The sequence below is a fragment of the Hyaena hyaena genome, unplaced genomic scaffold, assembly GCF_003009895.1.
Source record: "Hyaena hyaena isolate Hyena2069 unplaced genomic scaffold, ASM300989v1 scaffold_505, whole genome shotgun sequence".
NCBI classification, from domain to species: Eukaryota; Metazoa; Chordata; class Mammalia; order Carnivora; family Hyaenidae; genus Hyaena; species Hyaena hyaena.
In genome coordinates this window covers 405,967-424,195 of record NW_024081134.1, presented here as the reverse complement: position 1 = coordinate 424,195, position 18,229 = coordinate 405,967, and the positions used below count along the sequence as shown (strand labels likewise).

At 51.8% G+C, this 18,229-nt stretch overlaps 1 protein-coding gene across 2 annotated transcripts in view; it reads left to right on the top strand.

Annotated features, from left to right (window-relative positions):
* Positions 1-466: 466 nt before the first annotated feature.
* Positions 467-18,229, top strand: part of KCND3 (potassium voltage-gated channel subfamily D member 3) — a 206,297-nt gene continuing 188,534 nt past the window's right edge. For both annotated transcript variants that reach the window (XM_039254931.1, XM_039254930.1), the window contains exon 1: positions 467-1,572. In XM_039254931.1, coding sequence (XP_039110862.1) covers positions 467-1,572 — 1,106 coding nt within the window. The remainder of the gene's footprint in view (positions 1,573-18,229) is intronic.

The following is an 18,229-nucleotide window of genomic DNA, read 5'->3' as shown; positions in this document are numbered from 1 at the left end:
CTTTTAAATTCGTTTAATGAGAACTCATTTACCCTCTCCCAATTTAAATTCGTAATAACGCCATAACCTTTCAGAGCTGATTATTGCCCGCGTCTTCCCAGATCTTCCTTCTAAAGAGGCTTTCCCTCCAAATGCTCCTGAGCCTCCTCGGAACTTGACAATTTGTCGGGCAGTCAACAACATCTGGTGATCCCGCACTGCCGCACTGCCCCGTGCTAAGGGCTCTCCCTAGAGTCAAGTCTCCTCCCTTCGGTGGCGACTTCCATCTCGTTAATTTGCCTTCCAGACTTTCGCTGCTTTCCATTCAGCACTGACCCTTCCCTGTGTCCCATTCCCTACCTGGGAGGCAGTCACGGACTCACCCAGTTCTCTGCTCTCTCCTCCTGTCTCCCAGGGGTCCCCGAACTGACTCCAAGCTGGTGTGCAAAGCCTCCAAGCAGTGGCCGGCCCAAGAGCTGGAGTCACCATGGCGGCAGGAGTGGCAGCCTGGCTGCCTTTTGCGCGGGCAGCGGCCATCGGGTGGATGCCAGTGGCCAACTGCCCCATGCCCCTTGCACCCGCCGACAAGAACAAGCGGCAGGATGAACTGATCGTCCTCAACGTGAGCGGTCGGCGGTTCCAGACCTGGCGGACCACACTGGAGCGCTACCCGGACACACTACTGGGCAGCACAGAGAAGGAGTTCTTCTTCAACGAGGACACCAAGGAGTACTTCTTTGACCGGGACCCAGAGGTGTTCCGGTGCGTCCTCAACTTCTACCGCACGGGGAAGCTGCACTACCCCCGCTACGAGTGCATCTCGGCGTACGACGACGAGCTGGCTTTCTACGGCATCCTCCCAGAGATCATCGGAGACTGCTGTTACGAGGAGTACAAGGACCGCAAGAGGGAGAACGCCGAGCGGCTCATGGACGACAACGACTCAGAGAACAACCAGGAGTCCATGCCTTCGCTCAGCTTCCGCCAGACCATGTGGCGGGCCTTCGAGAACCCGCACACCAGCACGCTGGCCTTGGTCTTCTACTACGTGACTGGCTTCTTCATCGCCGTGTCGGTCATCACCAACGTGGTGGAGACAGTGCCGTGCGGCACAGTGCCCGGGAGCAAGGAGCTGCCATGTGGGGAGCGCTACTCGGTGGCCTTCTTCTGCCTGGACACCGCCTGTGTCATGATCTTCACCGTGGAGTACCTCCTGCGGCTCTTCGCGGCGCCCAGCCGCTACCGCTTCATCCGCAGTGTCATGAGCATCATCGACGTCGTGGCCATCATGCCCTACTACATCGGGCTGGTCATGACCAACAATGAGGACGTGTCCGGCGCCTTTGTCACGCTCCGGGTCTTCCGTGTCTTCAGGATCTTCAAGTTCTCGCGCCACTCCCAGGGCTTGCGGATCCTGGGCTACACGCTCAAGAGCTGTGCCTCCGAACTCGGCTTTCTCCTCTTCTCCCTCACCATGGCCATCATCATCTTTGCCACTGTGATGTTTTATGCCGAGAAGGGCTCCTCTGCCAGCAAGTTCACGAGCATCCCTGCCTCTTTTTGGTACACCATCGTCACCATGACCACACTAGGGTAAGTCTGTGCCGGGGACCGGAGGAGGGTGGAGGTTTGATGATGGGTGGGAGACTGTGGATGGTATCAGGATTGGGCACAGGAGGAGGGAGTCGTCTGGCCAAGTTGTGGGAGCAAGGGGAGTTGCCTCATCAGAAGGCAGCACACAAGTTATTTGTTGGGGGGTGTTAGCTTGCTCTGAATTGAGTTTTCTTTGGGGGGGCCATGCATTTTATAAAACATGGAGGATCAAGCCACCATTTCTCTTCGCAGTGATGCGTTCAGTGGGGGGCGGGGTGTGCAGGCTAGAGTGAGTGGCTGCATTCTTACATGCATCCGTGCTGGTAAGGGCTGTCACCGGGAGAGAAACGGGGCAGCAGGTAGGAAGGAAGAAGGCCCTGAGGTGTTCTGTGAGTGTCATAAGGAGGGTACACATTTCCATTAACTGGAAGACACCTAGAGCACTTTTTCTGGATCCTTCCTGCATTTCTTCTCTGTAGTGTATCTGCAGGCTATTTCTCTGTTGTCTCCTCTTCTCTGCTGCCACAGATACTCAAGGGTTCAGTGGGTCTGAGCAGCCTTTCTCTAAGTGACACTGAATTTGGGTTCTCTGAAAAGTGGGGGGCATCTGACTTGTGGGTTTTTTTTTTTTTCTCGTGGAAGGAATTGCAGTCTTGCCTCCCCAGCTGGACTCTGTGATTAAATGATCCGGCCTACCTGGGCGACTGTGAGATGGTCTGAATGGATCATATGGTCAGACACAGAATTGGCAGCATCATCAGAGGGAGGGAGAGGCACTCCGCAAGGCTAAGGGTGGCTCTGTCCTTTCCATCTCCCCGAGGTCTCTTCTCCAGCTGAGGTCACAGAAATATATTTATGTGACGCTTTCCATCAGAGGAAGGGGCTCAGGAAGGAGATTGCAATCCTTACCCTAACAGGATTAGAGCCAACGAAAGCAGTTTGATGGAGGCATGCATTTCTTAGGGGTTTCTGCTTTGGCCGTTAGAAGTCACTGAGGCTAATGCAAAAAAGTCCCTTTACAATTCATGTGCTGGGTCTGTATTTGCTTAGGCCAGGAAGCATTATATTGCTGATGGAGAATTCATGAAGCATTTGATTTGGTCTTTGACAATTCAGTTGGTGGCGTCCTGGTGATTCGATTTTTTTCCTGGCCTGATACCCTGCGGGGCTGGTGTCGGTTTTCCCATAGTGCTGTGTGTGCTTATTGGGAATGACTGAGCAGGTGACGGGACCTTTTAAAATGATTACATTTGTCATCGTGCCACACGAGAGGGGGAGAGCAAGGGGTGTCATCGTCCGTTTGTGGAGACCGTATTTGATGGGGACATCCCCTTTGTCTCTCGTCGGTGTGACACAGGCCCTCCTGCCCTTCCTCTCCCTCCAGCACACAGTTCTTTGAACAGCTGCTCGTGCCCGGAGAGGGTAAGAATGTCTGGTCATTTGACCTTGTCTCTTGGTTTAGGTGGCACATGTGGGCTTCCTGGCGCAGTGGGGTATTTAGGGATAAAATGGCTTGGGAGCTGGGCACCGTGTCAGAAGAAATAGACACATTTGCCCTTTCAAGGCTGACCTTGACCATCCCCTCATTTTCCCGAAGAAGACCTCACCCATGGCCAGGACCTCCCTGGCCACGCTCCCAATGTGTCTCTGACTATCCGGTGTCCTTAAGTGTCCCCTGATGGGGACTCATGACACCAGAGTGATACCTCAGGACTGCCATGGGGAGAAAACAGGGCAGATGGATGGATGTCAGAGCTAAAATGGGATCATTTCAGAAGAGATCGATGGAAACTTCAGTGACACCTGGCTATTACTTTTTATTATTAGTATAACAACATGTGCGTGTCTACTGTGTGTCAGCAGTGTGCTAAGTACTTTGCATATATTATCCCCTTAAGTCTTCACAATAGCCCTGCAAGGTAGGAAGAATGCCATACAACTCTGAAGATGCAGAAAGCGAGGCTCAGAGAGGTCAAGTAGATTCTGCAGTCACACAGCTGATGAGGGGCAGAGCTGGTTTTCTGAAACCAGCCTGGCTCTCTCCAGTGTCCTTTCCCTGTCCACTCACCACTCCACTCGCACCCATACTGTCCGGGGGTGGGGGACATAGGTGGAAAGCAGACGCCCCCCAGGGTTACTTCCTTTATATCATGGCTGCAGGGTGTTAGTTTCTTCTAGTCACATCCTTCTGCAAGGAAACATCAGTGCGGTGAATACTACAGCCACTGTGCTGGGCACACGGGGAATTGATAAATAAAACATTTCCATCTGGCAAGTATAAAGACTGCCTTTGAAATTAATGGCTGCTTTCCTAGCAAAAGGCACTGTTTTGCTGTCGCTGGGAGCCCCCTGAGTTCCTTTAGCATTCACCCTGTAGAGCAAGGGGTGAGTTCAATGTCAGGGGACGGACAGTCTTGGCTTCATACTTACTTTCTGAGGGAGGAGAGGGGACAGCAGGGAGCGAGAGGCCCCTGCCAGAGAGTGAAGGCAGAGAGGGAGGAAAGGACCTCTGTAGGGGGAGTAACATGCTTTCCCTGACTGGCGGCTCTGTGGGCTCCTCGCCCCACACTTTGGCATGCGTCAACATGTCCAGCCTCTGGGAGAGGAAACCAATGGGCAAGAAAAGCCTTCCATAGTGTCTTCTTAACCTCAGATAAGTAACAGGATAGCAGTTGTTTTCTTCCCCTCCGCCCCGGCCAGTGTTGTCTAATGCTGAATTGGACTACTTTGACTTTGACCCGAATCGGCAGTTGGAACCATCACCAGACACACTGCTTGGCCATATGTAGCAGGTGGTTTGGCAAAATGCTTTTGAATGGATTGGTCAATGTGAATGGGGCGCCTGTACCATTTGCCTCTCTGATGCTGTTCTCAGTCCTTTCCAGAGCCTGTCCTCTTTCTATGGTGGACCTAAGATTTGGGCTCTGCCCCAGCCCTGACTCCTGGGAGCAGAGGAGGGCAGCCTTCACTTGGCGTCTGATCCATCCCCTGAGATATTCTGCATTGTGGGGGGGGGTCTTCTTGCCCTTCTCAAAGGCCTTCACAACTCGACCCTGGATGCCTTTTCCTCTCCCCTGGCTGGTTCCTGTCCTGAACAGACTCACTGGCTAGTTGTAGGCCTATACTGCTCTAGAAAGCCCTTCCCTTTCTTACTGTCTGCTGGGGACTTCAGCCCCCACACAACTATGGAATCCCAAGGGCTAACAGTCCGCCATAGCCTGTGTTCTGTCCAGCTGCTTCCAACAGCTCCCAGGAGACACTTGGCTCTTCCCGTCTCCAGACCCGTCCTGCCCTGATCGGCCCCCAGTTCCCATTTCAGTCTGGGAGAAGCCGTCTTCAGCACCTTTTCAGGGCAGGGCTAGGCGTAGGGCCAATGTGCCAAGCGGAGTTCACTCTTCCTCGCTCCGGCTCCCATCTCTGTCTGCTTTCCTAGGGCTCGCTGATGAGTTACTCAGGTGCCCTCCAGGGAGGGATCTCCTAGAACCAATTATTTCTGTTTATTTAATATCTCAAAATACCTTAAGCCCATAGGACAATAACAGCCCATGTGCCGGCAAGGCCAGAGGATGGCTTTCCTTTGCACTTTCCTGTGCTGGTGGGGAAGACCCCCATGGCCAGTCCAGGTTTCCCTTCTGCCCCCTTGACAGTTGAGCTCCCAGAGGTACCGTGGAAGGATTAATTTCGGTGCTCATAATTGACACTATAAATAAAATCCCCAATTATCTCAGTTAACCGAGGGACGGGATAACACAGAACTCCCAATATTAAATAAGACCAGCACACCTAGTCGGTGAATGTATTCTGTGGTGTAGACTTTTTACAGCAGATTTTCCTTCTTAATTGTGTTGGACTTTGCTCGGCATTGCAATTGGCCTAGACTATCTGAGTCCATCCGAGAGTGAAGCTCTGGTTGAGCATGGGGAAGAGGGGAGCATGCACAAGGGAAGTGTTGCGAGTGAGCCTCCGCCAGGGGCTGTTGAGGGCCAGCTCCAAGCCAGGATGGGATGATGCTGTCGGGGCCATCTCAGGGGGTGGGGGATTGGGCTTGGGAAGGGCACAGAGCAGCACCGCTCCTGGTCAGATGGCCCGCTGCTGCCCGGTTGGCTTGCTTACGTAATTGAGACTGGCAGCCTCTCTGTCACCCCATGCCCTGAGAGGAGAGAGCTTTTGACAGTGTCCAAAAATCACTTTAACGAAAACAGAATCGATTTTTACTTCTTCCAAGCATGAAGCAGCCCCCAGGTGATTTGCATTTCCCTTTACAAACATCCTGGAAGGGGCCTGCATGAGGTTTTGAGAGCCTGGGAGCTGGGCCTGCATGCTCCAGACACGCTCCAGAAGAGGGCACTCGATCAGGCTGACCCCCCACCCCCACCCAGTGCCAGAAAGGGGGCCAATCTGGGATCTGGTTAACCCTTCAGTTCCCAAGTTCTGCCTCTGGGGCCCACCAACCCTCTTCCCAACTTGCCAAGTGCCTTGGCCTGGGACCCTGGCCAACTGTGTCCACTTAGGTGGTGGTGTGTCCCTGCCCAGGGGGTTCTGGTCATAGCATGCTTACTGGGAATGAATGACCCCATGCTCTGTTCTTGGTATGACACTTCTTAACCAACAGTTCTCTGGTGCTGCGATTCCCAGGAGAAGATGCAGACCCACATCTTCACAAGCGATCTTGCATTCGTTCCATGTTTATTGAGTGCCTACTGTATGCCTACTGTCGGAGAATACAAAGCGCTATCTATGATTCCATATCAGCCTAGTGTAAGGTCCAGGCAGACTGAACTGAATGAGACTCACTGCTTTTCCTTTGAGCCAAAACAGGAGATGGTAGAAAGAACAGGGGACCAAAGGTCAGAAAAAGAGGACTTGCCTCATACACTTCCTGCCACTCAGGAGATTGCCCCCCACTCTGCTCTGTGTCTGGCCAACTCTCACCATCTTTCAAAACCCAGCCCCCAACACGGTCTCTTCCAGTAGGTCTTCCTGCCACCCCTGCTACCAGGGTGTATGAGGTACCCCTCCCCTTGCTTCCCAAGGTGGCCTCACGTACCTCTGTCTTGTCAGTTGCTATATTTATTAGCTTTATCTGCATATGTGTCTTCCTCCCAGGACTTGAGCTCTTCAGGAGCCGACCTCTATTCCAGAGATCACTGTATGGCCCGTGCATAGCTCAGGGTCTCACTAGATATCCGTTCAAGCAAACAGGTTTGTACCTCAGCTGATCTCTCTTCAGTCTTCTCATCCGCAAACCATCTCCTGGCCATTTTAAGAACCAGCGGAAGTGCTGTCCGAATGTCAGCCATGTTGTTATATCAGACAAATACCCATTTGGGGGCAGGGTGGAGATGGGGAGGCCGAGCAGGGCATCCTCTGGTTCTGACGTCGACCTTAGCATGGTTGGGCCTTGCTTGCATAGGAAGCTTAAACCCTTGTCCTTACTATTCTGGGCTGCTTGGCCGTGCTTCCCACCGCAGACTCTGGAGCCAGGGAGGAGCAGAAAGGGAGCCATAGATAAGCCCATCCATGAAAGTTTCCTCCATCCAATTATTTCCACAGCACATAATTATTGAGTAGCCACTAGGCACCAGGAATACAGAAGCCAAGAAAAGAGTCTGTGATGTCATGGAGCTTACATTCAGGAGCCCAGACAGTAGAGAGATAAACAAATACATTCTATCTGGCAGCAGTTCATGCTACAGAGAAAAATAAAGCACTGCGCGATGCACAGGAAGTATTGAATGTGGGAAGGTGGTAGAGCAAGGGAGAATTGCTATTTTACATGAGGAGCACAGGTGGTACCCGAGCAAAGACCTGAAGGAATGTGGGCAGCTTGGGAAAGAGCATTCAAGTCCAAGAGAACAACAAATGCAAAGGCCATCAGGCAGGAGAGGCCTTGGTGCTATTCTTGGAATAGGTAGAAGGTCTTAATGGTCAAGCTGCGAGAGCAGAGACCAGGTACGGGAGGTAATTGGGGAAACAGCTCATGTGCAGCCCTCGTGACCAAAGATTTGGCCCTTTGCCCTTTGCTCTGCCTGGAATGGAAAGCCACTGGAGGGTTTTGAGTAAGTCTCACTTAAATTTGAAAAGCATTACTTGGGGGGCACCTGAGTGGCTCAGTTGGTTAAGCCTCTGACTTCAACTCAGGTCATGATCTCGCAGTTTCTGAGTCTGAGCCCTGCATCGGGCTTTGCACTGGCAGTGCAGAGCGTGCCTGGGATTCTCTCTCTCTCTCTCTCTGCCCCTCCACCACTTGCACGGGTGCTCTCTCTCTCTGTCTCTCTGTCTCTCAAAATAAATAAGTAAACTTAAGAAAAAAAAGACAAGGATCACCGTGGCTGCTGGGGAGTGAATATTTTATAGGGGGAGAAGCTACCACCATAGTCTAGGCAGCAGATGATGGCAGCTGGGCCAACGGTGCTGGCGGCCGGGAGGGGACAGGTGGGACACTCTGCATGTATGCCAGTCCCGAAACCTTCACCAGCTCAGCAGCAAGGACTGGTCCAGGAAGACATAGTCCTCATGACCCTCCTCGCCCCTGGGAGAAGCATTTCACAAGAAGGCATCAATCAAGGGCTGGACACCATGCTCTCCATCATGGGGGACAGTCTCGGCTCAGAAACAGAAACAGAGCCTACTCAAAAAAGCCAGTGGCCGTGAGAGCAGCTGAGACAGAACGACGGGCAGGCGGTCAGGGCTGCGGATGGGGGTGAGGTGGATTCACCCCGGGTAGGATATAGGAGGCTTTTGGGTGCTCCACACTAGAATCATTACGTTAGATTGGTTTTCCAGTCCAGCAATTCAAACTGCTGCAATTTTTGGAAAGGGATTTTCAGGCTGGTGCCCATTTCACAGCTCTCCTCCTCAGGCTCTCAAAATCAATCTCAATCTCTCTCTTCCCCATCTCTGTTTGGTTTTGTTTGGATTTCCCTCTTTAAACACACCCGTAAACACAAACATGATTCTTCCTGAGGAACAGCAATTATTCTGCCGGAAAATGGTGTAAATAAAAGGCAGCCTGGCCCTCCCTCTCCTCAGGGGAGGAGCAGAGCCCCTGGGTAACTACTAGAGTATTTGTGCCTCTCTCATCCAGGGTGGGGGAGCTTCTGTTCTGGAGCCCTACGGGGCCCTTGTGCATGTGCCATCACACCCGGGGGCTCCCCCTCCTGCTTCCCAGGCAGGGAGAGGAGCCGAGACTTTGCTGTGAGTCTCCAGGCCCCTGAACACAACCAGCCCCCCTGCAAGAAGCTGACCCTGTACTCCAGACTTAAGTGCTCATCCTCTGGTGACAAGCAAGCAGTTTTTCTTTCTTTTTCTTTTTTCTTTCTGAAAGTAGGGACCAGTCCCCCAGCAATCTCTTTTGCAAGGGGTGTTCCGTAGCGACCTAGACCAACTTCCCATGGGGACCTGTTTGTGACAAGGAGGAAAGAGCTACTGCAGTGCCTTGAAGTTCTCAGCCTGAAGGCTCAGATACCGTGGCCTCCAGGTTGAGTTCAAGTGCTCGCGCCTTCGTCCAGCTTGCATTTCTCAGGCCAGGATGCAGGCCTCTTTGCCCCATCCTCCCCCTCCCTCTGCCTGGCACAATGCAAATGATGGGTGAGTGGGAAGCTGGGGGACAGGGAGGGAAGATCGCTCAGTCTTTGCTGACCATGACTGGATGGGGGAAGATTGCATCTAGCTCGTGTAATCATATTCCGGGTGTCAGAACTGGAATGAGTGTCATTAAACTGAATCAGAAAAATCGTTTTAATATAAGTGCCACCTCACACACAAGCTAGTTGATGGAGAGATGGATGAGGCTGGAGACGCCTCCTTTGTAATGTGATGCTGTAAAATCCCATCACCTTCGTTATTTCCCACGGAGCCAACGCATCATAATGCCCATGAGCGGCAGAACAGCTTGAATTTAATATACAGAAAGTCCAATCAAACAATAAATGGATGGAACTATATAAAGAAACCATTTTCTGGGAGGCTGGCTCCATTCTCTGGGACTCAGCTCCCTGACACATGAAATGTGCATCAATTTTTCCCAACTCACGCAGCTGCCGAATCACCACATGTGATATTTGTTTGCTTCAGAAGTGGAAGCGGGGAACTTTCCCCCCTGCATTATCTAGCTATCAATGCAAAATTGCAAATCTCGTTTTCTTTGATTTGCAACCAGTGGTTTCTGGTGGCACAGCAAAGGCACCATCCCGACGCCAGCAAGGCTAGAAGGACAGCCCTCCTCCCCATCTCCATCCCAGAACCTGACTCAGTCCCCGTGACACTCGGTCGTCGTCCTTAAACATCGATTCTGGACACTAGGCTGGGCTGCCCGGGGACCAGGGTGTCTCCGCCCTTGCAGTCATCTGAGAGAAAGTGGCCCGAGCCTTAGCCAGGCTGACACGCTGTGACTGCCCGGCCTTGCCTCAGGCTTGTGTGGAGCAGATGTTCCGTCTCGGACTGGACCCTGCCTCCAGCAAGTCCTCCGTCTTTCCTTCTGTCCCTCTTCCCCAGCTGGTTCTCAGGACTGTGGAGGCAGATATCAACCCGATTGGCCAGACAAAGTTAAAAAGGCAGATCAGCTCCCTGACTGTCATAACAACACATGTCAAAGACGGATGGCGATAATGTTTTCATGCTTCTGGTGGGAGATTCTCTCCAGCGCTATGTTTCCAGTGTCATGGATAACTTAGGGCTCACCGTAATTACAGGCTTCTAGCTGCTGAGAAGTATCATTAGTTTATTTTTACTTCTTCCTGGTCGTGCCTACTTAAGCAGAAAAAATAAGTGGGGGAATCTAAACGAAATGATATTAAAACCACAGACAGCGTGCATCTTGACTCAACCCAGCAAATATTATTGGGCACCTAGTATTTGTGACGCACCCTGTGAGGCAGTGTTGGGGAAATGGAAATAAATGAGACCTCGCTCCTTGTCCTAAGAAGTTTACAATACAGCAGGGGATGTGAGTGTGTTTATGAGCATACAGGGGAGGACGGGGCATGTTCTGGAGTGATTGGGAAGTATTTGGCCCGGAATAAATGCTTAATAAATATTTGCTGATGAATGAATGATTGGCTTCACGGCAAAGGTGACATTTTGGCTGGACCAACAACGGCGGGCAGGATTTTGAGATGCGGAAATGGGAAGTCCAAGTAAATTGCAAAAGGGCACGGTGCTTGGGAGCTTATGCAAGATGCTGGTTTGCCAAGGAAATGACTAGAGACAAGCAGGAATAAAAGGCTTGCAAGAGACGTCGAGGGGCTCAAATATTGGGTGAAGCCATTTATTTGGGAGGCATTAGGGAGCCACTAATGGTGACCCAGTGTTGCAGTGATTAGGAAGATTTGGAACCACCTTCTGGTTGATTGTTAGAGGGGGGCCTTGCCCGCTGTGCGGCCAGCCAGCAGGCCGATCCAGGAAAGAGGTGAGGAAGGCCTGATGTGGGACAGTTATGGTGGAAAGGGACAGAAAGAGGTAGAGCAGAAAGACATCCAGGAGAAGAGAAGTCAAAAGTAACTCTGGAATTATGACACCAGTGATTAGAGTTGGGGAGCTGGCAAACATCACAGGAGGAGCAGTTGGGCAGAAGGTCAAGGGAAGGTAGACACAGTGAACTTGGCTTTGGACCTTCTGTATTTGCAGTTGACTCTGTGCAGCCTTGAGGCAGCCAGCAGGGAGGTGGGAAGGTAGGTCTAGAGCTTAACCCAGAAAAGGGGGCCAGCGAGGCAGGTTTGGAATGGGCTGTGGCAGGGATAGATGAGATTACCAAAGAAAACCGAAGAGAAGATGGAGGAGAGGCCCCACTTCTCTGGCAACCCTGCCCCCTTCAGGAATGTGGGGCCACCCATGAATGGTTTCCAGGACACCTCCATTCATCCTCTGCTGTTGGTCTGTGGCCGTTCCCTGTCATACTGTGTTTCTGCTGGGGCCAAAAGGTCATACTGGTTTTCTGAGTCAAATAAGGTTTCCTTTTAGTCTCCTACAATGATAATTAAATAAGCAGTGCTGACCCAGGAAGGCAGAATTGGCTTATGGGCTTTGCTAATAAATAAATAAATAAATAAATAAATAAATAAATAAATGGATCCTCACATTGGCATATGGATAGGATAGGTGGGGTCTGAACGGTCACAGAGCAACAGCCGTCTGCGCCTGGCCCAGGGAGGCGCTAACTCAGAGGGTCACAGCCTCCGCGGACCCTCCGTCTTGGTCCCTGCAGGGCGGGACCCCCGAGCAGAGCCTCTGGGGACTAAAGACACTGCCAGTGCCACTCCTTCCCCTCTTCTCCTCTGGGAGAGATGTCAGACGCACTCCCGGCCTCCCTGGGAGCCTCCTCTGGCCTGTCCCCTCCCGGAGACACCTGTCTGGGGCCCGTGGTAAGCAACTGGCCAAGTGACGGCTCAGTAACTTAGCAAACATGTACTGAGCCCTGCCTGTGAGCAAGACTCAGTCGAGGTTGACCTGGGAGACCGTGAAGAGAAACCAGGGCAAGGACTACATCCTGTGGGTGGGGGTTAGTTTCCCATTCTATATATGAGCAAACCGGGGCTCCGAGAGTGTAGGGAACTTGCCCCAGCCCCTATATGGTAGCATTGCTGGGCTCACGCTGAGGTCTTTGGACTCCTTTAGAGTCTGCTGTTTCATAAAGAGTTTCAATCCAGTAATGGGGATGCCCCGTGTGCACAGAGCTATGTTTCTGGGTTCAGCAAAGTTAAGAGGTACAAGTAAAAGGCAGTAAAGTATGAGGGGAAGGTGGAGGAGGCAGGAATCAAAGACGCCTCCTCGGAGGAGGTGGCATTTCAGCTGTAGCGGAAAAGTTCAATTTACTCATTCCTTATTTATTCAGCAAATACCATGGGTCTACACAAGCCAAACTGTGTGCTGGGGCCTGAGAAGCTCGCCAGAGCTGCAGACAACAAACGAATGTATAAGATGAGAATGTAAGGTTGAAGTAAAAGCCAAGAAAAAAGAGATAAAGCTGGTAAAGGGGAGAGAGAAGGGAGTGAGGGTCCGGGGGAACAGCCCCTCCAACCTCTCCCCAGGTGGAAGTGCCATCCACAGTTGATGAGGTGTTGGAGAGAGTCTGACCCCAGGACAGACATGACAATTTAACAGCTATGCTGGAATCTCACTAGAGTTACTGTCCCAAAAGCGGAGAAGCAGCTGTTTGCCCTCCTGGCTGAAGACTGAGTGAGTAGAGACAGGCTCACCTGGATGTGTAAAGGACCCCTGTCCCTCATTGTCAACAACCACAGCAACAACAATAATGACAGCTAATATTATCAAGCTTCTATGGTGTTCTAGGTGCTGTGCTAAATATTAATTATTTGTGTTCATTTCCTCATTTACCTCCCCCATCAACATATGAGAGAGATATCACTGTTTTCTGTGGTTTTTATTATTTAAAAATTTTTTTTATTTTAATGTTTGTTTATTTTGAGAGAGAGACAGAGCATGAGTAGGGGAGGGGCAGAGAGAGAGGGAGACACAGAATCTGAAGCAGGCTCCAGGCTCTGAGCTGACAGCTCAGAGCCCAACGCGGGGCTCGAATTCACAGACTGTGAGATCATGACCTGAGCTGAAGTCAGATGCTCAACCGACTGAGCCACCCAGGCGCCCCTGTTTTCTCTTTTGAAGCTGAGGAAACAGAGGCTTGGTCAGAGCCTACCTACCGTTGATAAACGGAGAGGCTGGGATTACAACGTGCGCTGGTCTGACCTGCGGGGGCACCTAACCTATCCCTAAGGACCCAGGTTTCCATCCTCAGAGAGGCCTTTGGGGGAAATCTCCTTCCACATCCTCTGTCTTGAGCAGAGGGAGGGAGGACATGGTGTTCCCGGTGTGCTAATGTGCCTGTACTAACTCTTAGGCCTGTTGGCAAAGGTCATGAGTGTAAGGAGTGGACACAAGATGGTGAAGAAGGACAGACCGGAGTCACTGGAGCCAAGGCCAGTGGGGATTAAGCTCCTCCGGGCCCCCAGAGACGTGACCACAGGTGACGTCACCAGGACGAGGTCACCAACAGGCTCAGTGCATCCTGGTGAAGAGGGGGAACAAAAAAAAGGAGATGGGAAATTTTAGTGTAGTAGTAGTCTGTGCAAAAAAAAAAAAAAAATTAAGGAAGAAGGAAAGTTGTAAATATGCATACTATGTAAATATCCTGTGTAAATTTCTTTTAGAATAACTTTTCCAAATCTCGTGCCATCTTCCTCTCTGGAGAGATTCTGGTCCCAGGTGGCTTTGTTGCCTTGTGCTCCATCTGGGTGTTGGCAACATCCCCACCCTCCCCTCAGCAGGCCCCCAGGCACAACAGCCTTTCACGGCCCCTCCCAGCACCCTGGGAGATGGCAGGTCAGGCAGCAGGGGGCTGGAGGCCCGGCTCACAGTGTGGGAGCGGTGGGGAGCAGCTCTGATGGGAGGGGCTGTGAGAACCCGGGGACAGAGGACAGGCTGGCCCGTCCTCCGCATCCCCCCCACTCTAGGCCCTGCCCGCTGCTGATGGGGCAGGTGGCGGTAGGATGAGGAGTCTCCTGGGGACCTAGGGAGTGTCACCCCACGCATGAGTCATGGTGTCACCTCGCACCCACCCTCCGTGAGGAATCACAGCACAGGGGTGACTCTTTCTTCATGAGTTGTGACCCCCAGGCCTCCCTCCAGCTGGCTCTCCTGATGGCTGGTGCCGGACTCCTGCTTTTTCATGCCATCCCAGAGAGGAAGAGGAGCAATGTGACCCCACATTCGTCTTTCTTCTTTCCCTTCTTCCCGACCCTGTGTCTCTTCTGAGTCCAGAAGCTGCTAGAAGTTCTCCCCAGAGTTTTGTATCTTGAGGGCTTGTGTCTCTGGAGCCAAAACCCCCACGTCTCTCTCTCCTCCCTCCCCTCTCCACCAGACGCTTCTCTCTGTCTCTCCCTGGGCTAGGAAAAGGGCACTGTGTCGATTAATAAAACATTTTTCTGCAGTCCGATTGCCATGCTCAGAGTTTGGGCAAGGCTTAGAGATGATGAAGCATTATGCCCACCCCCCCACCCCACACACTGTGTTTGACTTTCTTAATATTTCCTTGTAAGGTCAGCTTCTCATCTGAAGAGCAGAAAGCCGCCGCGTCTGTGCTCTGAGCTAAGGTGTTTTATGCCCGGGCTGTCCCATGTGGGTTGCCTGAATCCTTAGGCTTAGCAGGGCTCCCTGGTGCAATGAGGAGCCAGGAGACCTGGGTTGTGCAGGCAGTTTTGGCAGGCTGTGTGACCTCGGGCAAGCCACTTTCTCTCTCTGGTGCTCAGCATCCTCTTCTGAATGATGGGTTGAACTTTGTGAGTGTTCACCTTCCAGCCAGTTCCACAAGCTGTAAGTCTCTGCAAGGGAAAACTGATCTTTAGTTCAGCAGCCTGGAGGACCTGCCTATGGATGGCAAGGCCTTGGGGACCTTCCCGTTTCCCTTTCTTTACCTCCAGACGAGAAAGTTGAAAGAGTCGCTGGCCAGAGTGGTCACAGAAAGGCAAGTCTGCAGGAGAGCCTGGGAGGTCCTGCTTGGAGACTTGGTCCAGCTCCAGGATGCCTGATGGTGAGCCAGGATGACAGGGTCAAGGTCAGCAGCCTGCAGCCATATAATACCATGTTCGGAGAGGGCAGAGAATTGTGAATTCAGCCACAGGGCTCCTCTGCATGGGCTGGATGAGGGGAAGGCATGAGATGTTAACCCAGGGACCGTCAGGCAGCTATCTGAGGCACACACGGCTTGGGTTTAGAAAGAGTCCAGTTTGCCATCCCCCGTCAGAGCTGGACTCCCCTCAACAACGTCCCACGCAGATGGCAACAGGCCCGCCTGAGCATTCAGGGGTGGGTTTGGCTACAGCTCATTCCATGTTGGAGAGGGTCAGTCCCTTTTCCATGTATTGACCCCAAGTCTGCTTCCTCTATACCCCCAAAAGGCCAAGGGATTTAAGAACCCAGAAGATTTTGGGGCACCTGGGTGGCTCAGTCTATTAAGTGTCCAACTTTGGCTCAGGTCATGGTCTCACTGTGTGTGGATTCGAGCCTTGCGTCAGGCTGTGTGTGGGACAGCTCAGATCTTGGAGCCTGTTTCAGACTCTGTGTCTCCCTCTCTCTCTGCCCTCCCCCGCTCATGTTTTGTCTTTCTCTCTCTCTCTCAAAAGTAAATAAACATTAAAACATTTAAAAAAAAAAAAAAGAATCCAGAAGGTTCTTTTAAGGAAACCATTCTGCACGGCAAGTATCACTATGGTCAGGGAAGTTACTAAGGGACTCGGTGGCAAGAAGACCCTGGGACATTGGTCCTGGCACAGCCTTAGGGTGACCCAGGTCCAGCCCTGGCAGATCCAAGATCTTCAGGGAATGGAAATTTGCTGAGCAAATGAGCTCCAAACCAGGCTCTTTGGGGTGAATGGCCAAGGCCCCGCACAACACTGATGGATTCTGAGGCCAGTGGAGCCTGCATTCTTCTACAGTCTCCCATCACCCATCGCTACTGACACCTCCACCAGAGGCTGGTTTCTTGCTTGTCCCACCCCATCCCTATTATCCTGTTGGTCTGGAAATGATCCTCCGTTCTCCACTGTCATTAATTTATTACATGAGCTCCCCACAGGAACGCAGGTGAATCTCTATACTGCTAGCAGCATTCGTGCAGGCAGCGTGGCTTACATTACCTTAAGGTATTTGAATGAAACTATTTAATGACCACAGAGGGCCAGGGAGAGGGTGAGCCGTGAGTGGGCTCTCGCTGGCTGTGAGCATATCACGGGCTTTCTTTCCAGTGTGCTCGGAGGACAGGGACTAAGGAGCAGGCAGCAGGTGGTGGCAGTGAAGGGGAAGCTTGGTGGAGATGGGCCAGCTTCGTGAGTCTTCTCCCAGGGAGGCTCTCTGCCTTCTGTCACCACCATCTGAAAGCCTGGGTGAACAGCCCCGTCTGCACAGGGAGCCCTTGCTCCCCCAAGACAGGCACTGTGGTCCCAGACCCCGGCTCCCAGCAGAGGGCCTGGCACACAGAAGGGGCTCCGTTGTCAGGTTGTGGCCCGTCCCTTTCTCGTCATGTCCTGCTGGTTTGCTTCAGACTCAGTGAGAGGAACCTAGACACGTGGGGGTCAAGAAAAACTGACAGCCGAAACTTGGAACCAAGTAGGACTGGCCCAATGAGTCAGGTGCAAGGTTTGTGCATTTCATGACGCAAGGTGAGGGAGGACGTGCCCACATTTAAGGTGGGGTGTGTAGCGCTGGGACCTTTCCTATCCAGATGGGGCAGGGCCACAGCGATCCTCAGATCTGTGCCACCTGGAGATGCCACGGAAGAGACAGCGTGTAGGAGTGTGTACATCACATGGGGACATTGGCTTGGAGCGTTGTTCCAGATAAAAGGCGAAAGTTAGAGGAGAGACTCAGAAACAGGCACCAGGCTCATGAGGTGTGTGTGTGTGTGCGCGCGCGCACGTGCGCGTGCGTGCACATCTGAAGACCTGTTAGCAAAGAGGGGTAGGTAAGGGAGGAGGTTCTCAGTGTAACCCGAGGCTCTTGGTGGCCTGGGAACCTCTTTTTGCCATCAGAAGTGCCTCCCTTCTCGGAAAGTTGGCCGACTGAGAGGTGACCCTTGTTCCCTAGCAGAAGCATCATCCTGAGCCAGGCCTGGGGCTCCTGGCACTCGCATGAGCCCCTCACCCACCCACTCATCTTTCCCAGAGAGTGACTGTACCTGGGGAATTCAGAGAGAAATGACGGGGATCTTGTCTTTATGAATTTGACGACTCCAGGGAGCTGGTGTGAATGAAGATGTTAGATCTTTTACTTTAAAAAATGATGAAATATATCAAACATACAAGGGAAGAAAAATCTTACCATCTCTCAGGCAGCATCTGTAAAACTGCCTTTCTGCCCACAGACATGAGTGCCTTTTACTGCTGTGGCAGGATTATTTAATAAGACTCGTGTTAGAAGGTAAGGACAACTTTATTTTAACGCGGAGGTGGGGCTCGTGTACATACAAAGGTATGTATGTTCTATTGTAAAAAAAAAGTTAGAAATCTTTTTTCTTCATGTTAGTTGTTTATTTTTTTTTACATTTATTTATTTATTTATTATTGAGAAACAGAGAGAGACAGAGCCAAACAGGGGAGGGTCAGAGAGAGAGGGCAGAATCCGAAACAGGCTCCAGGTTCTGAGCTAGCTGTCAGCACAGAGCCCGATGCGGGGCTCAGACTTACAGACTGCGAGATCATGACTTGAGCCAAAGTCGGAACCTTAACCGACTGAGGCCCCAGGTGCCCCATCTTCATGTTGTTTAAAACTAAACCAGAAAAAAATTTTAGAAATAGAATAAAACTAAACCAGAGACCAAAGACCAGCTTGTTTACAATGAAAGCTGAGCCAGAGAGATTCAGCAGTCCTTGGGTTTGTAGTCCTGTTTACACAAAAATGTGTTGGGGGTGGGGGTGGAAACCGCAAGCCTCTGACTGCCGATGGGATTTGAACCAACCAGTGTCAGTTTCCTTTATTCATCCCTGTTGTACTGGCCATTTGTGCTCTAAAGGTGATGTAAAGCTCACCAGGTGAGGTCACCGAGTCCAGAAAATGACTCAGATGAACTGCAGCGACACCTGTAATCATGCTCCTTGGCAGAGTAAGGACCATGCACTTGGGGCAATGGGGGCAAGGTGAAGGAGGCAGC